The sequence below is a fragment of the Podarcis tiliguerta genome (genome assembly GCF_965153285.1).
Source record: "Podarcis tiliguerta genome assembly, chromosome: 6".
NCBI lineage: Eukaryota > Metazoa > Chordata > Lepidosauria > Squamata > Lacertidae > Podarcis > Podarcis tiliguerta.
The window spans coordinates 75,956,018-75,979,199 of NC_139539.1; the positions used below are offsets into that span (position 1 = coordinate 75,956,018).

Genomic DNA, 23,182 nt, shown 5'->3' on the forward strand with positions numbered 1-23,182 from the left:
TGTGGAAACCCGCCGAGATAAATTTCACTACATTTATCCAGTCTTCCAGTTTCCCTCAAAACTCCTCAGATGTTCCACCTGAGGCAGAACCTCCCAATTCACTTCAAATTTCACTTTGGGAGAGAGGACCCTACAACAGCCAGAACACCACTGAGGATTGTTGCTAGCCTTTTGTGGCTGTGTTTTACCACCAAAGGATAGTGCTCAAATTCGCCTTGAATTTTTGAGGGCAACTTAGAATGTGTGGGATTCATAAGGATGAAGTAACTGTATACTTTCCAGGAATTAATGTGGCTCCAAACCAAAGGAGGACACATTGTTGTTGATGATGATGATGCACGACTTGTCTCCAGGCACTGCGGCCATCTACAAGGCATTCCTACATAGCAGGGCTGATTTTGCCAGCTTTCATGTTTGCAGACATCCTTGTAACACAGTTCTGGTTTGCCAATGGGCCTGGTGCCTGAAGCCAGCTCCCCGTACATCACGTCCTTGGGGATCTTGCCATCTTCCATTACTACTACTACTACTACTACTACTGCTACTACTATTATTGTTATTATTATTAGCCTTGCTCATGACCTCTGTGTGAAGCAAAAAGACTTAACTAAGCACCACCACATCTATTCTTACAGCCTTTCTTTTCAGCTTGGAATATTTTCACTGGCAGATGATAGGCTTGTAAAAATCAGATGTCTGAAAACATAAATGTCCTCCAGCAGTCTGTTAAAATAATATTTCTAGGCAATACCTCCTATATAGAGTTCAGTCACCCATATACATTTCTCTAAACAGATGTGTTTCAGTCTTCGGTATAATCCTTCTTCCTGGCTTTTAAATAGTGGAAAAATATACTTCCTTTTGCCAAATCCTCTCTAGTTACTGGAAAGATTTATGAAATAAATAAACTTCAGAAGGCCAGAGTCATAAACAAGAGTTCTTTCAGGGCCACCTTCGCCTCAACTGCAAGGAAGGCTGCAATCCTGCACTTATTTACAGACATGGACACTTCTATCTTATACATATTTTCCTAGAAGTCAAGAGCCAGCACACATGTTATAGGCATCATATGAAAACTGCTGGAAATGGCTTCCTTGTGATGATTTAGCCATGCTGTGGCCATAACATGTAATGGGAGCTATCAAGTGACTCTGGTGCCGGGCCCAGAGAATTTCTATACCAATGTGAGGCCTTTTAGTAGGTGACTGACACGTAAAAACACTGCATACCAGGAACAGAAATGACACGATGGTCCATGCTATATTTTGTTGGCATGTTGGAGACAAATGATCACACGGGCTGTTTCCAGCAAGCTCCCTGAGATGTCTGCAAGGAGTGTTCTCAGTCTCTGTGTGCCACAGATTAAGGCAAAATAAGCTTCCACGTAATTCAGCTTTGGATCACAGTCATACAGCCAGTGTGATTTATCTAGAAAAAGAGGTGCCAGAACTCACCATGAATGCCTCCCTTGTTCCCTTATAATGGCAATGGCACCCATCTGAGAGGTGCCAAAACTGAGTTCCAGTGACTTCTGGCTGAAAAAAGGCCCTGCTTACAGCCCAATCTTAAGTTTACTTAGACGTAACACCAGCTTTGAACATTCAAAACAAACAGAAGGAAAGGAAGCGCAAGAGGCCCATGCATATTCCACACGCAAAATGCACCTCCACAGAGGAATATTCTTGTGCCATTTTTACCTCTGCATTGCATGCAGCACCCTGTAAAGGAAGATATAGAGGCTGAAAGTTGGATATTCAAAGGTGCTGTGCATCCCTCTCCCCCTGTTTGTTCTGAATGTTGAAAGCCAGCTAGCAGACAGTCCATACCAACTGCCAAAGAATCGCAGGGAGAGTTCTCATTTTAACCCAAATAAAATCCAGTCTACTGTGTCATATTGCCAAGAGGCAAGGAGAATTATGCCACACGTCATGCACCTGTGAGGTATAAAATGGGTGATAAAATGGCTGTCTCCATTTATTGAATTGGACGGGTGTAAAATACTATCTATATGGAACCTTAAAGTGATTCTCTCTATGGTTAGTTGAGATTGAAAGACATTTCACTTAGAAAGATCAATCCTCTTTTTTTCTGAGATATTTCCTTCCACAAGCTTCCCTCTGTCCTTTATTTTCTCTGTGTGTTCCACATCTCCATTTACCTAGTTTATTAATGAGTAGCAAATGTTTGAGAGAAGCCCCTTTACTGGCTGGTAGCCAACAGTATGCAATCTATTCAAACTGAGTTGCATTGTGTTCAGTGGGACTAAGTTCAGTGCCAGCCCCAGGTAAGTATATAATGATTAATATATTTTTGAAGGACGTTAGGGTGGCGCTGTGGTCTAAACCACTGAGCTTCTTGGGCTTGCCAATCAGAAGGTCGGCGGTTCGAATCCCCACCATGGGGTGAGCTCCCATTGCTTGGTCCCAGCTCCTGCCAACCTAGCAGTTTGAAAGCATGTCAAGTGCAAGTAGATAAATAGGTACCACTCCAGTGGGAAGGTAAATGGCGTTTCCGTGCACTGCTCTGGTTTTGGTGTTCCATTGCACCAGAAGCGGCTTAATCATGCTGGCCACATGACCTGGAAAAATTATCTGCGGACAAACACTGTCTCCCTCGGCCTGTAAAGTGATATGAGCACCGCAACCCCAGAGTCATTCGCGACTGGCCTTAACTGTCAGGCGTCCTTTACTTTTACCTTTAGGCTCCTATTAACCTCATGATAGGCTATCAACCACCCTCAAAAAAGAGTGAAATAACTGATATATTATATATTGCTAATTTCCTCCTATCTCACTCTAATAAGAACAAGCAGGAAACCAAGACCCCAAAACAACAGGAAGATTACCGGTAAATCAAAAGGAATAAATGAAAAAAAAAGAAGCGTAGAATTTTCCAAAATAAAAAAGGAAAATAAAGTATTTAGGACTCATGCAAATGAAAAGTCTCTCTTAGAACTCCTTTAATGATATTCCTGCTCCAAAGAGATAGAACTTGCAAAACAGAAAGAAGTTCATGAGACCAGAGCTATTTATTTACTTCAACATATCTTTCCCAAAGCCCTGGGATTGGTCAGTCCAGGTAGTATCAGTTTCTCTTATTACAATCTTGACTTATCAATCACAACAGTGTTTTCCCTTCTCTCTGCCTTGGTATTTTCCTTATATGGTGTGCTTAGAGATATTACCGTATTTTTCGTCCCATAGGACGCTCCGTCCCATAGGACGCACCTAGTTTTTTGGGGGGGAAATAAAGGGAAAATTTTTTTCCTTTATTTCCCCCCCAAAAGCAGGTCGGGGAAACCGAACCAGGTCGAGGAACAGCGGGATGGCGGCGCTGCGCCTCCCTGCTGTCCCCCGAGCTTGTGGGGCTGGCCGATGTCTGCCCGGTGGGCGGTAGGCTGCTATCTGCAGAGTGGGGAGCCCTGCGGGGAACTCCTGGAGGGCTCCCCACGTTGCGGGTGTCTGCCTGGCGTGAGGGGCGCCCTGAAGCAGAGCGCCCCTCGCGCCAGGCAGCAGGCTGCTATCCGCAGCGTGGGGAGCACTGCGGGAAACTCCTGGAGGGCTCCCCACGCTGCGGGTGTCTGCCCGGTGCGAGGGGCGCTCTGCTTCAGGGCGCCCCACCCGCCCGGCGGCAGGCTGCTATCCGCAGCGTGGGGAGCGCTGCGGGGAACTCCTGGAGGGCTCCCCACGTTGCGGGTGTCTGCCTGGCGTGAGGGGCGCTCTGCTTCAGGGCGCCCCTCGTGCCAGGCAGCAGGCTGCTATCCGCAGCGTGGGGAGCGCTGCAGGGAACTCCTGGAGGGCTCCCGACGCTGCAGATGTATGCCTGGCGTGAGGGGCGCCCTGAAGCAGAGCGCCCCTCGCGCCAGGCAGCAGGCTGCTATCCGCAGTGTGGGGAGCGCTGCGGGGAACTCCTGGAGGGCTCCCCACATTGCGGGTGTCTGCCTGGCGTGAGGGGCGCCCTGAAGCAGAGCGCCCCTCGTGCCAGGCAGCAGGCTGCTATCCGCAGCGTGGGGAGCGCTGCAGGGAACTCCTGGAGGGCTCCCGACGCTGCGGATGTATGCCTGGCGTGAGGGGCACCCTGAAGCAGAGCGCCCCTCGCGCCAGGCAGCAGGCTGCTATCCGCAGCGTGGGGAGCGCTGCGGGAAACTCCTGGAGGGCTCCCCACGCTGCGGGTGTCTGCCCGGCGCAAGGGGCGCTCTGCTTCAGGGCGCCCCACCCGCCAGGCAGCAGGCTGCTATCCGCAGCGTGGGGAGCCCTGCGGGGACCTCCCGCAGGGCTGCCTAGGGTGCGGATGTGTTCCCGAAGCGCCAGGCGCTCTGCTTTCAGGGCGCCCGACGCTCTGGGAAGCAGGCTGCTATCCGCAGCCTAGACATCCCTGCGGGACCTCCTGCAGGGCTGCCTAGGCTGCGGATGTTTTCCTGAAGCCTGGAGAGCAAGAGGGGTCGCTGCGCACCGACCCCTCTCGCTCTCCACGCTTCAGCGAAAGCCTGCATTCGCCCCATAGGACGCACCCAGATTTCCCCTTCATTTTTGGAGGGGAAAAAGTGCGTCCTATAGGGCGAAAAATACGGTAGTTTTGTTTTTAGCATATACTTGCCTGCAGTGAATTTTTTTATGTCTAAATCACCAAGGTGCCACAAAGCTTTGGGGATCTCAACTTTGCCTTGGGCACCATATACAGATTCCGCTTCACCTCAGACAAGTCCAGAATCTCTCAGAAGCACCCAGATTCACCCAAATCCACTGTGCACCCCTAATGAATATCCAGTCTTAGTTGTGGGAAGTCTCCAATTAGCAGGAGTGCAAATTCAAGTTACCTTAACAAATTGTTTTGTTTTTTTTAAAAAAGATCCTTATGCCTAGGCCACTGTGAAAGAAGACCCTATCAGTTTCTCACAGCAACAGAAACTTTTGAAATTGGTTCAGTAGGAAACAAAGACATGAGCTATTGAGAAAGATATTTTTGGCCAAAACGTGTTGGGCACATTGTATAAATAAAGAACTCATCCCTTTTGGGGCATCTGTGAGATTAATTTCTCTTTTTTTGCACATCAGCCATGAAAGAAAGCCAAGCGTTCTTTTCAAAGTAAGCCGGCCTTCTAAATGTGATTTCCATAAGCCTTAAACTGATATAGTCCTAGACAGTTGAGATGAATGCCTGCAGTTTTCTTCTTTTGCAAGTATTGCATTCACAGACAGAATCCGCTGTCTGAACACTTACCTCAAAAACTTCCTCATCAAGAATCCTTGTTCCAAAGACTGTGATGCCATTGGTGTCAACAATTGCTCTGTCACTCCTGCCAAGTGGTTTCGTGGTTTTCTTCTTACAATCCACAATCAGAGTGACGGATTTCTTCTCCACACTAATGGCTACCCGATGCCACCTAGCACAAGAACATAACTGATTTTGGTAAAATAGGAATGATTTTGTTCCCAGATAATATTTGCAAATACAGTGGAACCTCGGTTGTTGAACATAATCCATTCTGGAAGACTGCTTGACTTCCAAAATGTTCAACAACTGAGGCGCAATTGCTGGTTGGCAGCTGCAATGGAGAAAATGGAGAAACATGCTTTGGAAGCTGTTCAACTTCCAAGGCACATTCGAAAATGGAAGCGTTCACTTCCGGGTTGTTGGCGTTCAGAAGCTGAAATGTTTGACTTCTGAAACATTTGACAACCAAGGTTCCACTGTACCAAAAGTTAATAGGTGACCTATTATATTTATTCAAAATATTTATTTTCCATCCTACTCAGCAGGTGAGGCCTGCTGAACTTCACTGTCAACCACCCTACATTCACTGAATGTCTACATTCAATGGTAAAGGACCCCTGACAGTTAAGTCCAGTCGCGAACGATTCTGGGGTTGCGGCGCTCATCTCCCTTTATAGGCCGAGGGAGCCAGCGTTTGTCTGCAGTCAGTTTTTCTGGGTCATGTGGCCAGCATGACTAAGCCGCTTCTGGCAAAACCAGAGCAGCACACAGAAATGCCATTTACCTTCCCGCCAGAGTGGTACCTATTTATATACTTGCACTTTGACGTGCTTTCGAACTGCTAGGTTGGCAGGAGCAGGGACCGAGCAACCGGAGCTCACCCGGTTGCAGGGATTCGAACCACTGAACTTCCGACTGGCAAGCCGAAGAGGCTCAGTGCTTTAGACCACAGTGCCACCAGCGTCCCTGCATTCAATGGTACCACCCACCAAACACTCTACTGTAGCTGTGCATTGAATGGGAAGATCAGCAGTGGTGGAAATCTGGCTTTCAAGGAAATTTGTTTGCAATTACTGAACTTGTTGTTGAGGAATTCCTGATAAGCTTCCAGTTTTCTATAGAACACAATTTGGGGAGCGGGGGGTGGAATCCTGGTTTGGATCATCTGGCTGCAGGTATTAGTTCTGTTCACCATCTTAAATGCCACATCCACCTTCATTTTTCACTTACTTTCCATCCGCAATGTTGACCGTTCTGAAGAGGGGATAATCTTCCGGCGCAGGCTTCCCATTTTGATCCTCATACAGGAAGACAGGCGATCTGCCCACCTCAACACCAACTTGCTGGATGCCTTGTTCGTTGTAGACAGAAAAAAGAAAGGACTGGATCCCTTTTTTAGGTTTCACTGTAAATAGTATCGAAAAGTCTTCAGGGAAGTTTCCACCTGTCGAGAGAAAAATGCAGAGTCACTAATCTTGCGGAGAAGAAACGTCCTACACCTTAGGACTGCTTGGTCACATCCCATGCCAGTGGCATAGCGTGGGGGGTGCAGGGGGGGCCGGCCGTGCAGGGGGGGCCGGCCGCACCGGGCGCAACATCTGGGGGGGGGGCGCGCTCGCACTCGCAGCTCTCTGCCCCTACCTGGCTCACTCACTCTCTCTCACTGCAGTGCTGGCTGTGCGAATCCGATCCAAACCGCCGGGTCGCCACCCACTGTGGAGGGGAGGGTGCCAGGCGTGCGGTGCGGTGCGGAGAGAGAGAGAGGGACTATCTGGGGGAGGGACAGTGCAGCGGGGGGGGCGCAAATTATTTGCCTTGCCCCGGGTTAGGGGGTGCAAATTACTTGCCTTGCCCTGGGTGCTGACAACCCACGCTACGCCACTGTCCCATGCCCAGGCAACTCTCTGGCCCTACTCTGTGACCTCCTCAAGTGCTTTTGCCTTCCGGGATATGTCCTTCATATGCGATTACACCTCTCGCTTGCGTGCCTGGATTGAGATTTACGCATCTGAATTTTGTATGGTTGGAATATAGTCAGTTTACAGAGGTAGAAGTCAATGCAGTTGCCCCATCAACTTTTTGCCTCTGGCCCTAACCTCTGCTGCCATGCGGCCCCCAGAAGATTGTGTACAAGGGAATGATAACCTTGGACTGAAAAAGGCTCCCAGCTCCTGACCAAAGTGAATCAAACTTTCTATTACTTCTCTTGAAAACAAGTGCTACAAATTACGGGATGCTTCTTTCTCTTAAAGCATTGTACTTTCCTTCCTATTCATTCCGCTCTACAAGCAGTTAATTGTATGGCCACTTCTGAACCTCAGTCACGATTTCTTTAAGTGCTGCAAAGGGAGAATAATGAAATCCCAAGTCCCATTAAAACCAATTGGGCTGAGAAACTCATTTAGATGAAGACTCACATGATGAGATTTTACATCACCGCCTTTATTGCTTGTTCCTTCTTATTCTGCGATATGATACATGTAACCTGTAACTCCTTTTGTTCTCTATTCAGTTGCAGTTGTTACTAGTTGTTATCTGACAATGAAAATTAACTTTAAAAAGCAATGGGGCTCCAATACCATTCTTGATTTTATTCACATGAAGGCCCCTCAAGTTCAGTAGACCTCACCTTTAATCAAGTAGGCTGCAATGAAACTGTGTCACGACAAAATAAATGGAACTTACTTGTGAGTAAGCATGATTAGGACTCGAGTGTTGGTCTCACTGATTTTAGTGTGGCTTGGGCAAGCCTAATATTGGTCACAATCATCCGTCTTCTGATAACCTAGATCACTGTAATGCACTCTACATGGGACTACTCTTGAAGACAGTCAAGAAGCTGCCATAATGTTGCATGGTGCAAATTTGCAGAAGCTGCACTTACTACCTATATGCTACCAAACCCAAGTCAAGTTGTTGGTGTTAAATTATACAACCCTAAATATATGGGGACCCATATAGTTGAAGGAGCATTCAGAGGTCATATTCCTTGTCTTTGCATGTGTGATAGATGCATGTGTGCTCATATGATTTGTATTTGTGTGTGTGTGTGTATAGGAGAGTGAAACTGTGTGTGTGTGCTTATGAAAGGTTGTGAGATCAAGTTTCTGTGTATGCCTGGTGTACACCTTTGGTTATTTAGATGTTTCTGAACTCCAACTCCCACCAGCTCCAGGCAAGTGTGGCCAATAGCCAGGAATAATGAGAACTGTAGTTCAACAACATCTGGAGGGCCAGATATTCCCCATACCTGGGTTTATGCATTTGAGCATAAAGTCGAGCATTTATTTATTGCTAAGCAGCAAACTGGCTCGACTGCTTAACACCGAAAAAACATATTAAGCGGCAAACGGTAAAAGATATAGCATGGTGTAAAAGCAAACTATCTTGCTGGTTTCCTTTCTGCCCAATATTCCAGCCTACCATGATAATTTTGAATGCCGTTTCAATCTTCCATAGCATTAAGCTAAGTGTCATTTGCAAATTTGGTAAGCACCCCCTCTACACCATGTGAGTCAGGGGACCTGTAGATGAATGAAATAGTTGTGGAGAGAGAGCTATTCCTGTTTTAGACACTTGAAGCCCTTAGTGCATCTAGGAAAAAGAGGAGTAAAGCGAGTTCATTTTTAAAGCCCAAATTAGAACCGCTTAGCATCCCGGTGGGATGGGCTCCAAAGTAATTTGCATTTGAGCGATATAAAACTGCTGGGGCTGAATCACAAAGTGGCTTTGTGGAGCTTAAACAACATTAGATGCTCTACAGGTTTCAAATTGCTTAAGCTCCTTAAAACTGCTGTAAGTGAGAGAGGGTTTAAACAGATTATGCTCACGGAAGGTTTTGAAATATTCCAAGCCATTTGAATCTGTCTCTAACCTTGGATACAATTCTGGAAATTTGACTTGTAAAACCTTTCAGAAAGAAAGGCAAATTTAAGGGCCGAAGCTACAGGAGGTGGGAACGGCTTGCTTGATGAACTGAGGCCATCGTTTCAAAAAACCTATGGATTTCTTTCTAACCCTGTTTCTTTTCACCTGTTTATTCATGATGCATAATTGTAATTATTTATTAATGCATGCATTTTCTCCATTTTGATCTGTTTTGTTTATTTCAACAACAAAAAACCACAAAAAACCCAACAGCCTAACTTTATTACGATAGCATGGCCATTTGTGAGCTACCCCAATATGGAAGCATTCAATCACAGAAGTTATATGAAAGTTCCTGTTAATTGGAAGGAATTTATTTGAGGACTCCTCAAGGCTTAAAAGGGCTGCCAGTCTCTGACTTATTCAAAATAAGAATGAAAGCCAGGTATTGTGTGTAGGGCTTGCAGGAAGGTGGTTCTTATCAACTGTAAGCTGAAGGATTTTATAATTTGTATGGGGGGGTTCAGAACCATTTCCATTATATGTGGTACATCAGCGCCCTCTCCTCCTTCCCCTAAATATTTGTTATACCTGAAGAAGTGTCTCTCCACCCCCCCATCGTTCTGCCCGGACACTGAGATCCAGCGCCGAGGGCCTTCTGGCGGCTCCCTCATTGTGAGAAGCAAAGCTACAGGGAACCAGGCAGAGGGTCTTCTCGGTAGTGGTGCCCGCCCTGTGGAATGCCCTTCCATCAGATGTCAAAGCAATAAACAACTACCTGACATTCAGAAGACATCTTAAGGCAGCCCTGTTCAGGGAAGTTTTTAATGTGTGACATTTTAGTGTATTTTTGGTCTCTGTGGAAGCCGCCCAGAGTGGTTGGGGAAGCCCAGTCAGATGGGTGGGGTACAAATAAATTATTATAAAATTATTTCTCCAAACCACCCCCTCTTCCCCTTACAGCTCACCCCACAATACCCAGTACAGCTTGTCCAACCCCCACCTCTTTACACCAACATTTTTTCCCCAACCTTGGGTTCCCAGATATTGTTGGACTACAACTCCCATCTCTCCCAGACAGCTTAGGCAGCAGCCATGGATGACAGGAGTTGTAGTCCAACGACGTCTCGGGAGCCAAGTCTGAAGAACACAGCTTTACACCAACCGCACATTAAGTGACAACAAAGAAACAAATGTGCATTGTATTGGAAGCACTTTCTGTCGACACATACAACAACAGAGCATCCTACGTGTGCAAGCTATTTTGTTCGCAGCTGAAAATGGATATGCTCAGCATCCTACATTTTGGCACAAGTGACTGCAAAAAGGAAGAAAAAGCTCAGACCTGCACGAATGAGGGCCAGATGGACGGAGAGCTTCAGACTTGAAAGGAACTGAACACCTGCCTTGTCTGAACTGTTAATCTAATCTAAAGGATATGCTGAGAATGTTTAAGGCAGGTGGCACTAATTCATCTAGTCTGGGCATGTGCTTTCAGGCTGCTAAAACAAACTGCAGATAGAAAACCCTGTGGGAAGGTCATGGATAGAGGTTTTGAAGCGTTCTCCCAAATTGGGCAGTGGATAGCATTATCTTTACTAGATTGAGTTTAAAAAAACAACAACTCCCAGCTGCTTACTGTGGAAAACAAGCCTTTATGTATTCCTCCAAGCTCAAGTGAGTATCTGTAAATATTAGCATCCTTCGGCCACCAAAATATTAAATGCAATGTTATTCAAAAGCTGAATGCATTTATCTCAGCCTTAAGTTCACTGATTTCAACTTTGAGTATGTCCTGCCAACCTAGCAGTTCGAAAGCCTGTCAAAGTGCAAGTAGATGAACAGGTACCGCTCCAGCGGGAAGGTAAATGGTGTTTCCGTGTGCTGCTCTGGTTCGCCAGAAGCGGCTTAGTCATGCTGGCCACATGACCTGGAAGCTGTCTGTGGACAAACACCGGCTCCCGCGGCCTATAGAGTGAGATGAGCAGGCAACCCCAGAGTTGGTCACGACTGGACCTAATGGTCAGGGGTCCCTTTACCTTTACTTTAACCCTGCATATCATCCATTATCTTTACTGTACAGTGGTACCTTGGGTTACAGATGCTTCAGGTTACAGATGCTTCAGGTTACAGACTCCGCTAACCCAGAAATGGTACCTCGGGTTAAGAACTTTGCTTCAGGATGAGAACAGAAATTGTGCGGCGCAGCAGCAGCGGGAGGCCCCATTCGATAAAGTGGTACCTCAGGTTAAGAACAGTTTCAGGTTAAGAACGGACCTCCAGAACAAATTAAGTTCTTCACCCGAGGTACCACTGTACAGACTTAAAGGGAAAAAACCAAACATAAACACACAATCCTCTCAGTGTCTTCCTGTAAAAAAGCAACTTTGGTCCTCAAATGGTCTTCAGAAAAACAACTTGATACAGCTCTTCAAGCTGAAGCAAGTTAACTGCAAATATAAGCATTCTTTTGCCAGCCACATATTAAATGTGACAGTTTTCATTTGAGAGTTTGAAGGCATCGCTTGAGCATCATATCTCAAACTTTGAAATGTGAATGAAATTTCATTTCGTGTATCCAGTGCACCCAGGCTGGATTGAGAGGGGATGCAGGTGAGCGTATGCCCCAGGCAGCAAATTAAGGGGTGGGGGTGGCCGAATGGAATCTGCCTGGCAGAGAGCAGGCATGCTGAGCATGCCCAGGACTGACTCCTCTTTCACGTTCCTTTGAAGGCTAGAATGCTCCATCCATTCTCAGCCAGCCTACTCACTTTCCTGCATGCAATACCTTCCTGCCTATGTGAAATATACTCGGAGTCGAGAGTGGATTTCATGCTCTTTATTCAGCTCATAGTGGTGAGGAGGAATAGAAGTTCCCCCAAAATATCTGCTTTATATACATTATTTACACAATGGGCTGCACGTGATTGGCTAATTCCGGGATTCTCTTGTAGGCCAATCAGGTTGTGGATTCACTTCCACCTGGAGCTGGATTGGGTGGCTCTTGCGGACCAATCATACTGCTGCATTGTTCTAGGACCAATCAGACTGCTGCATTTTGGATCCTATTGTTCTAGGACCAATCAGACTGCTGCATTCTGAATCCTATTGTTCTAGGACCAATCAGACTGCTGCATTTTGGATCCTATTGTTCTAGGACCAATCAGACTGCTGCATTTTGGATCCTATTCAACTCAGTACATAACACTATGGCTGCAAGACCAGTGCTAACATACTAGGCTGCTGTGATTACCACTGTATACAAAATCCACATCACTATTAAATACAATTGCATCTCACCTGCCAAACATTACTGAATGTGCTGTCAAATATCAAATACTAAAATCAGGTACCATGGTACCAGAACTGCAAATATAAAATATTCTAAGATATTCAGGAAATATTTTATTTTTTAAAACTCATTTTTATTTCAATTTTACTGCACAAACACCCACATGCCCAGATGAAAATGAAAGTTATAAATGAACATACAAAAAGAAGAAAAAAATGAAAATTACAGACACAAATATGAATAACTAAAAAGAAGAAAAGATAAATATATCGTATAGTACTAAGGTCCAGTATAAATAAGAAAAACAATATAATGGAATGGAAAGTCAACCACAATAAAAGATGAAAGATTTTAGTGATATGCCTTGGCTTAGCTCAGCACTGCAGCAGACTGACCAAACAAACAAATAAACATATAAAATGGTTGGTTGACTGAAAACAACAGCAGTCCCCTTCCCAGAAGCCCACAAGTTTGTTTGTTCATACTAGGTCCTGAATTGGCTTAGCATGATGTGCTCATGAGGACAGTATCAGATTTTGTGAAGTTCTATGACAAACTGAGCTGGTTTGCACGTAATGATAAACCACAGTTATCAAGTAGTTGTAGTTTAATGAAAACGAGAAGCATAGTGGTGCACACAACTGATTAGCACTCACTTCACTCCTTCCTCTCTTCTGTCTTCATGAGGCAAGAAATCAGAGACATTGTATATGAACAAGCACACACACACACACACACACACACACTATGGTTTAACATTATGCACAAACCAAGGCTTTGTCAGGTTTGGGTGACATGACAAGCAACAGTTAATTTTTTAAAAAGGAAGAAGACTCTTCCAAATGCTTCCTCACGGCCACACCAGAGAAGGACAGGGGTTAGTCACAAGACCTGGGGAAGACTAGGCTCAGCCACATAACAATAAACCATGGCTTGTCATGTTTTAGTTTACCTTGGGTATTAACATTATTTTGCCCTCCACTTCCTTGTAGCTATTATTCTGCCTGCCATAAGACTATCCTGTACTGGAGTTTAGTGCTCTCCAGTTACATAATTGTTTTTAAAGGTAGAATAATTTGTTCAGGTAACAGGGGAAGCAAACTCACTGACAACCTTAAAGTGATAATGCTGTGTTCACAGACGGTTTTGTGCTCAGTTCATTAAGGCATTCACATTCTCTCCACTTCTTTTGTTCAAGTGGAGAACTCTCTCTCTCTCTCTCTCTCTCTCTCTCTGTTTTCTCTTTTCTTCCGCTGTTCAAATGCCCCCCCCCCCACTTCTTCACCTGCATTCCCAGAGAGAAAAGCTCTTGAGGCCGTCTGGGGGGGGCAGAAATGTTAGTTCCTCAGATTAGTTCTAACACTAGAAATCCTACAAATGTCACAAGAAGAAAGGGCGGGGAGTGAGGAAGACAGAGCCAAAGGCTATTTTAATTTAGGCAACTGCCAACACACCGCATAATGAGCGTGTTTACTCTGGCAACCAAAACACACACACACACACACAAAACCCCAAAAATGAGCAGCTTCCATATCACTGCCAAACCTACCAACTATATTACAGTGCCGTTCTGAAAAAATAAAAGCCGCCACCACCAGCCTAACTGCAAGTTAACACAAGACTTATTTCCCCTCAAGGGAATGTCTGTTCTGCACTCTCCAGCCCTGGCTTTGGCAGAGGGCATTTTATTCTCTGCTAACAGCTTCTAAAAGGCAACGGTCCAATGACCATTCAAGAGCTTTCAATGGCAAGGTCACTGTGATTTAAGACTGAGTGACAGCTCCGCTCTACCATCAGTTCTTATTTGTGTAAGCGAGCCTCTTCTCAAAAAAGAGAGAGAAAAGCTCTCTAGCTAGGGCATTAGGTGGCAGGAAAACCCTGATAAAGCAAGGGAGTTTTTTAATACTGTCGAAGAGTGACCCTGAAGAGAGTGCCATTCTTCCCGAGCGACTCAGAGCTCCTTTTCAAGGGCAGCTGCTGCACAGGCCGGCCGAGAGATGCTGCTTCCTCAGGAGGAGACAGTTGTCAGGTGGCCAACACTGAGAGAGGAACTCCGCTCGCATAGGGCCAGGAAGGCTGACTGTTTAAATCCCATTGGAATGAATGGGATTTCAGTAGCAACCACCGTGCAGGACCGCAGCCACTAAGTTGTAAATTCCAGCGTGTTTGGAGATCCAGAATCTCATTTTTCCTCTCCTCAGGCTCGCCAACTGCTCCTTATTTCAAGACTAATATAGTGGTACCTCGGGTTAAGTATTTAATTCGTTCCAGAGGTCCGTTCTTAACCTGAGACTGTTCTTAACCTGAAGCACTACTTTAGCTAATGGGGCCTCCTGCTGCTGCCATGCCGCCGGAGCATGATTTCTGTTCTCATCCTGAAGCAAAGTTCTTAACCCGAGGTAATATTTCTGGGTTAGCGGAGTCTGTAACCTGAAGCGTCTGTAACCTGAAGCGTTTGTAACCCGAGGTACCCCAGTTCCTTCTTTAAAAATAAAAAAAGTTAATACTATCTCTGTACTTCAGGCAGATATACTTCCTGGTCTGGTTACTACTGACAAGGTGACCCTCTGTGTCACAAAAGCTTATCCCCTGCTAAGGCATACCCTCCAACATTTATCTGATGAAAATAGGATAAAGGTAAAGGACTGCTGGACGGTTAAGTCCAGTCAAAGGCAACTATGGGGTTGCGGTGTTCATCTCGCTTCAGGTCGAGGGAGTCGGCGTTTGTCCACAGACAGCTTTCTGGGTCATGTGGGCAGAATGACTAAACCACTTCTTGCACAATGGAACATCGTGATGTAAGCCAGAGCACATGGAAACAACGTCTACCTTCCTGCCACAGTGGCACTATTTATTTACTTGCACTGGCATGCTTTTGAACGGCTAGGTTGGCAGAAGCTAGGACACAGCAACAGGAGCTCACCCCCTTCCAGGGATTTGAACCACCAACCTTCTTATTGGCAAGACCCAAAGGCTCAGTGTTTAGACCACAGTGCCACCTGCATCTGATGAAAATAGGGATATCCTATCCATAGCCTCCAACATTTCTCTGATGTCCAGTTCTATTTTTCTAGAAAAGGAGGTGCCAGAACTTACCATGAACACCACCCTTGTTCTCTTAGAATGGCAATGGCACCCTTTGTGGCCCTCCATATACTATTGGACTACAGCTGGCTGGTGCAGATGGGTCTTGAAGCTCAACATCATCTGAGAAACTATGTGTTCCTTACTCCTGACATCATATCCTAGTCTATAATCTGAAAACAGTACAATCCTATAGATCTCTACCCCATAGGAAGCCACAATGAAATCACTGGTGCTTAAGAATAGAGGCTAAACCAGTTTTCCAGTTCCGTTACAATGGGAAACTATGATTTAATTAAAAAATCCGGAAGCCTTCTGCTGCAAAGGGAAGGGTTGGTGGTTCTAATTTACATTATTTGTTTCTAAATTGTCTGCAATCTACAACGTAATTTGTCGTGGTGCCTGGATAACTTTACCAGAAAGAAAATGAACTTTCTATGCCATCACTTCCTGTGATGCTTTAATGTACTTCCTAAGGAGGGGTTGGGAACTGTTCCATGGTAAAATGTAGCCACACAAGCCCCTCTGCCTGGCCTTTGGGACTCTCCCCAGGCTACACATCAGACCTGCATGCTCCTTGAGTGCTTTCATTTGCCAGGAAGCTGCTTCTTGTTTTCCTGAATTGAGGCTGGACAGGGGATGAATGAGTCTACTGTACGAAGGTCAAATTCACATTTGGCGCTCTGCTCACTTTGGCCTTTGGCCCTATCTACTACTCATATGGTGCACCTGAAAAGCTGTCCAGAAGAGACTGTGGTCCTCAGTTTGAAAACAGGTTCCTCACCCCTGTTCTAAAGTGTTGTTTGATGAAATGAAGTATTGGTAAATGAAATCATAACCATCGTTTTGGGGTGTCATAAGCTTAAAGACCAAGCCAAGAGCCAGTAAAAACATAAAAGATCAACTTCGCCCAAAAATAAATATTGCAACTCACAAACAGCTCCCCTCACCTGGGTACAATTGTTTGGTTGGAGCACTGAGTTGTGCATTTTTTGAAACTCTGTAGGCAACATCCGATCCTTTGGAATTCCTTCTGTTTATGCAAATCCCTGCTGTTTTTGATATTCCTTCCGGTGAATTGTGAAACTCTAATGCTTTGAGCACGTCGACTGGTTCAGCTGAAAAACAAAGAGAAAAAAGACATTATTCACACTCCCTCCAAAATATTGCATATGCTCACTTCTTAGAAACTGAACTGATGTATTCAGGAGCATGTTCAGGGATTAAACATCATTTTGGGTCTCCCCCCCCCCCCTCAATAAAGCTCTGGTGGTACAAAGCCTATTAGCAAATGTCCAATAAGCCCAACAGCCCTTGAACTCCCTTGCTTGTGCTAGCAGAAGTTAGGATCTCATGAAATAAGACTGGTCAGAGTCACAACAAATGCAGGAGGCCACTATCCCTCCAATCCACTAATCTCCAACCTCTCTGTCTTTTTCTCTAGAAACAGATGCAGCAGAAGGAAGGTTATCAGGAAATCAGATGTGGAGTTAGGAAGATATGACTGTGCATACTCCAAACTAATATGGCAGAGGTGGCTGGAGGAGGGAGGAAGTCTAAGGCAAGAGTCTGAAGGCAGCCCTGTTTAGGGAAGCTTTTAATGTTTAATAGGTTATTGTATTTTAGTGTTCTGTTGGAAGCCGCCCAGAGTGGCTGGGGAAACCCAGCCAGATGGGCAGGGTATAAATAATAAATTATTATTATTATTATTATTATTATTATTATTATTAATGCAACAGAAAGAAGGAAGGAAGGAGTAATCAAAGGGTGACAAAGGTCCCCTGGATTTAAGAAATCTCTCTTTATTTTAAAGGTGAAGGTCTTTAATCCAAATACACCACTTTTAAAGCATTTTTGCTTAGACCTCATGAGAAGGATGTTTTATGATGTACCACAAACTTTACATTTGTCAGGGTGCCATGAAGCAGGAGCCATGTAGAATCTGTGCCTCAAAGAGGTGAAGTCAAAGAGACAAATTTACCTCCGCCACAAACTTCAGCAGTTTTTAGACCAGGAGCATTCCATGGGAAAACAGAGAAAGGATCAGGGAGGTGCTAAGGCACTCCTAAGATGAGCAAATTGCCATATGGGTGCAACACTGTGGAACCGCTCAGATTTGGAAGCTGCACTCCTGGCCCTGGGCAACAACACAGGTTGTGTTGCCACCACAAGACAATCAACTCTTACAAACTGTTGGGCAAGGAGCATGCATGACTAGCGCCATCTTTTGTACGGCAACTACAATTTATTTATTATTTATTAATTGAATTTACACACCATCCTTCTTCAGAATATCACAGGGCAGTTTACAGTATAAAAACACAAAAATACATCACATATAAACACCCCCACCACCACACACATTGTTTAATTAGCCAAAGGCCTGGGAGAAGAGGAATGTTTTTCACTGATGCCTAAAGATATGCAACGAAGGCTCCATTTGAAAACCAAGGCACAGCTTCCAATTGGCTGCAGGAGCTTCCTACACTCAAGCGGAAGCCGCGTTGGATGTTCAGTTTCCAAAAAACGTTCACAAACCGGAACACTTACTTCCGGGTTTGCAGTGCTCGGGAGCCGATTTGTTTGACAACTAAGCCATTTGAGAACCAAAGTACCACTGTATAAGGATTTCTTAACGCTAAAATGTTAACGAGGAGGAAGACAAGTAGTCATAGATTTGCCTTTGCAATGCAATGATAGCTAACATCCTTGACCATTGGCCATGCCAGCCAACATTTAGAGGGTACCACATTGGAACAGAAACCTGGCACAGAAGAAAATCAAACTGAGAAGAGCTGAGAAGAGACACAGCTACAACAACCAGGAACCCAACTTTGGTAAACCACAGAAAGAAGTGTATACAGAAAACATTTCCTCAGTGAAAAAGAGGAAACTTTAAACAAGTTACGTAGCATGCTATCAGTTTGATCAAAAGTTGGATTTCATTTAGCAGTCCACCCTTCTGCTCACCACCCTTACCAAAATGACATTTTTATCATGCTTTGTCGTGGTTTTCTCTCTAGCTTGAAGCTGAGGGCAAGTCATGGATTATCTCACCACTGCACTAAGCAAAATCCCTCCAAATGTAGCCAGGAGGATAGGGGTGATTTCCAGCAAGAAATTGGTGCATTTCCTCATCAGAATCCAGAGCACATTCTGAAGAAAGAATAGCTGCTTTTTTCTAAAAAATGCAAGTAGATAGGAAAACCAGAAGCTGCCTGCATGTAGACAGTATTCTTCAACCTTGGGTCCCCAGATGTCATTGGACTACAGCTCCCAGCATCTTAGACCATTGGATAAGCTGGCTGAGGATGATGGGAGCTGTAGTCCAACAATGGCTGGGGACCCAAAGTTGAAGAACACTGAAGGGAAATAGTATGTCAGATCACTGGAACTTGAAAGATAGTGTTCTCTTGGTCTTTCCCTAGTCTGCCACAACTTAAGATGTTTCAGGGTTTCTTCTGGCAGCAGAAACATATGTGTAAACCATGTGCACCCACATTTGTCACTCACCAACATTAAGCACCAAACTACATGCCACAATAAAACCCACTGTTAAAAATGTATGGACTTGATATCCCCTCTTTCACTCCTCTTAAGGAGTCTCAAAGTGGCTGACAATCTCCTTTCCTTTCCTCCCCCACAACAAACACTCTGTGAGGTGAGTGGGGCTGAGAGTCTTCAAAGAAGTGTGACTAGCCCAAGGTCACCCAGCAGCTGCATGTGGAGGAGTGGGGAAGCGAACCTGGTTCACCAGATCACGAGTCCACCACTCTTAACCACTACACCATGCTGGCAGAAAGACCTGTATCTGACACCATGGAGAGCTCCTGTGGCTGGTGAGCATAGGCAACTGGTGCAATATATATTCTGACCACCTGGCTCCTGAATGGCTGAATAAATGAGCAACACTTGCTAAACAGGACTCTGAATATATATATATATATATATATATATATATATATTTGCTTTCGTAGATTTTCACGGGTACAGGAATGCAGGTTTTGGTGTCCTCGGGTGTCTTCCCGTGTAAAAGTTGGGGTGTCTAGGCGACGTTTCGACGAGGTCTCACTCGTCATCTTCAGGCTGGTGCTTTCGGCTTCTTGTTACTGGAACAGAGCAGGATCTCAGTGTTTGAGTTCCTATAAATACTGTTGAGGAGGTGTGGTGTATAGCCTCCAATGTTCTGGGCAGAGAGGAGGTTCCCAGGCTAGTGTGCCTTTTCTTCTTTTGTTCCTTAATTACTTGAGGGATATCTTGAGTGATTTCTTGAGTGATTTCCTGAATCCCACTTAGGTGGGTCATTAGGTGTGGATTAGTTGCTAAAGCCTTCGTGTCTTGAACTCTTGAACTTTGTGAAGAGTTTTTCTGAGAAGATGGCTGTACAGCACTTGGTTGTGCTCTGGCTTGGCTTCGTGTATAGGGGCGAGCTGTGGTTTTGTGGCCTGTGCCAGCCAGATCTGTGTAGGGATTGCAGGGGGGTGCAGCATCCGGAGGTGCCACCCTGGTTTGGCTACTGGATGGTGTCTGTAATTTATCTGTGGAGAGGGTCTGGGTTTGGGTCTGGTGTGGTTGATTGGTGATGGCGTTCTGTGTGCCTCTGGATCTGGTGTCAGATTTTGTGGGGAGGGCTAATTTCCAGATGTCTGGCAAGCGGGATGTGTCGTCACGCTTGTTCATGTTGTGAGGGTGTTTCTCTATCTCGATGGCTTCCATGATTATTCTCTTGTGGTGATGTTCCATGTTAAAGAGCAATTTGGAATCTGCAAAATTAATTTCGTGTCCTGTTTCTTTCATGTGTTGGAAAAGAGAGGAAGTTTTTTCTTCTTTTTTGACGGCATTCTTGTGTTCTGCGATCCGTGCATTTATTCGTCTGTTTGTTTGTCCAATGTACGTGGCTGGGCAGACTTTGCAGGGTATTTCATAGACCCCTTGGTTTTCCAACTGAATTTTATCCTTGGGGTTTCTGAGGATATTGGCTATTTTTTGGTTGGTGCAAAAGGCTGTTTTGATATTGTGTTTATGGAGGATTTTGCTAATTTTATCTGTAGTGCCCTTGATATAAGGAAGGAGGGCTATGCCATTGTTTTCTTCTGTGTCTTGGTTTTTGGGGGGTGTTTCTTTTTGGATTAGCTTCGTAACCCTGTTTTGCTGGTATCCATTGGCAATTAACACATTTGAGAGATTCTGTAACTCAGTTGTCAAGTGGTCTTCGTCAGCCAGGCGTTTGGTTCTGGAGATGAGAGTCTTGGCTACGGAGTTTATTTGTGCAGGGTGGTGGTGTGATTGTGCATGTAAGTAGCGGTTGGTGTGTGTTTTTTTCCGGTAGATAGTGTGTCCTAGGGAGCCATCAGGTTTTTTGTAGATTAGGACGTCAAGGAAGGGAAGTTGGTTGTTGGCTTCTATTTCCATAGTGAATTGTATTTTGGGGTGTAGGCTGTTGAGATGTGTGAGGAAGCTATCCAGTTTTTCCTTCCCGTGTGGCCAAATTACAAAGGTGTCGTCAACATATCTGAGCCAAAGTTTGGGTTTGTGTTCTGACTTGTCTAAAGCATTGGTTTCAAAGTGTTCCATGTACAGGTTAGCGATGACCGGTGAGAGGGGTGATCCCATAGGTGCTCCTTCTATCTGTTTGTATCTTTGTCCATTGTGGATGAAGTACGTGTTGGTTAGGCAGTGGTTGGTCAGGTCCAAGATGTATTCGGGGGGATTGTATTTGTTTTGAATGGCTGTCAAGGCTTCATTAATGGGCACTTGTGTGAAGAGAGATACAACATCGAAGCTCACAAGTAGGTCATTGGGTTGTAGGTTTTGCTTCTTTATTGTTTCTATGAACTGGAAGGAGTTTGGAACGTGTGAAGAGATGGATTCTGCATAGGGCTGAAGTTGCTTGGCGAGAAATTTAGCGAGATTTTGTAGAGGTGAGCCTATGGAGCTGACTATTGGTCTGAGTGGTGTTCCTTCTTTGTGTATCTTGGGGAGGCCGTAGAGTTTGGGGCATCTGGATGATTTTTCTCTGGGGATGATTCTTAGCTGGATTTCTTCACTGATAGGAGAGGCTTTTATTTTGGATTTGGTGGTTTTTTCCAGATAGGTGGTGGGATCTGTTTTTATAGGTTGGCTACCAACCTATAAAAACAGATCCCACCACCTATCTGGAAAAAACCACCAAATCCAAAATAAAAGCCTCTCCTATCAGTGAAGAAATCCAGCTAAGAATCATCCCCAGAGAAAAATCATCCAGATGCCCCAAACTCTACGGCCTCCCCAAGATACACAAAGAAGGAACACCACTCAGACCAATAGTCAGCTCCATAGGCTCACCTCTACAAAATCTCGCTAAATTTCTCGCCAAGCAACTTCAGCCCTATGCAGAATCCATCTCTTCACACGTTCCAAACTCCTTCCAGTTCATAGAAACAATAAAGAAGCAAAACCTACAACCCAATGACCTACTTGTGAGCTTCGATGTTGTATCTCTCTTCACACAAGTGCCCATTAATGAAGCCTTGACAGCCATTCAAAACAAATACAATCCCCCCGAATACATCTTGGACCTGACCAACCACTGCCTAACCAACACGTACTTCATCCACAATGGACAAAGATACAAACAGATAGAAGGAGCACCTATGGGATCACCCCTCTCACCGGTCATCGCTAACCTGTACATGGAACACTTTGAAACCAATGCTTTAGACAAGTCAGAACACAAACCCAAACTTTGGCTCAGATATGTTGACGACACCTTTGTAATTTGGCCACACGGGAAGGAAAAACTGGATAGCTTCCTCACACATCTCAACAGCCTACACCCCAAAATACAATTCACTATGGAAATAGAAGCCAACAACCAACTTCCCTTCCTTGACGTCCTAATCTACAAAAAACCTGATGGCTCCCTAGGACACACTATCTACCGGAAAAAAACACACACCAACCGCTACTTACATGCACAATCACACCACCACCCTGCACAAATAAACTCCGTAGCCAAGACTCTCATCTCCAGAACCAAACGCCTGGCTGACGAAGACCACTTGACAACTGAGTTACAGAATCTCTCAAATGTGTTAATTGCCAATGGATACCAGCAAACTACCAACCTATAAAAACAGATCCCACCACCTATCTGGAAAAAACCACCAAATCCAAAATAAAAGCCTCTCCTATCAGTGAAGAAATCCAGCTAAGAATCATCCCCAGAGAAAAATCATCCAGATGCCCCAAACTCTACGGCCTCCCCAAGATACACAAAGAAGGAACACCACTCAGACCAATAGTCAGCTCCATAGGCTCACCTCTACAAAATCTCGCTAAATTTCTCGCCAAGCAACTTCAGCCCTATGCAGAATCCATCTCTTCACACGTTCCAAACTCCTTCCAGTTCATAGAAACAATAAAGAAGCAAAACCTACAACCCAATGACCTACTTGTGAGCTTCGATGTTGTATCTCTCTTCACACAAGTGCCCATTAATGAAGCCTTGACAGCCATTCAAAACAAATACAATCCCCCCGAATACATCTTGGACCTGACCAACCACTGCCTAACCAACACGTACTTCATCCACAATGGACAAAGATACAAACAGATAGAAGGAGCACCTATGGGATCACCCCTCTCACCGGTCATCGCTAACCTGTACATGGAACACTTTGAAACCAATGCTTTAGACAAGTCAGAACACAAACCCAAACTTTGGCTCAGATATGTTGACGACAC

General features: G+C 45.1%; 1 protein-coding gene across 4 annotated transcripts in view; it reads right to left on the bottom strand.

The window, feature by feature from the left end:
- Positions 1-23,182, bottom strand: part of COL11A1 (collagen type XI alpha 1 chain) — a 263,565-nt gene that overhangs the window by 207,957 nt on the left and 32,426 nt on the right. For all 4 annotated transcript variants that reach the window (XM_083445146.1, XM_083445147.1, XM_083445145.1 and 1 more), the window contains exons 2-4: positions 16,408-16,575; positions 6,445-6,658; positions 5,221-5,383 (exon numbers count right to left, since the gene is read on the bottom strand). In XM_083445146.1, coding sequence (XP_083301272.1) covers positions 5,221-5,383; positions 6,445-6,658; positions 16,408-16,575 — 545 coding nt within the window. The remainder of the gene's footprint in view (positions 1-5,220; positions 5,384-6,444; positions 6,659-16,407; positions 16,576-23,182) is intronic.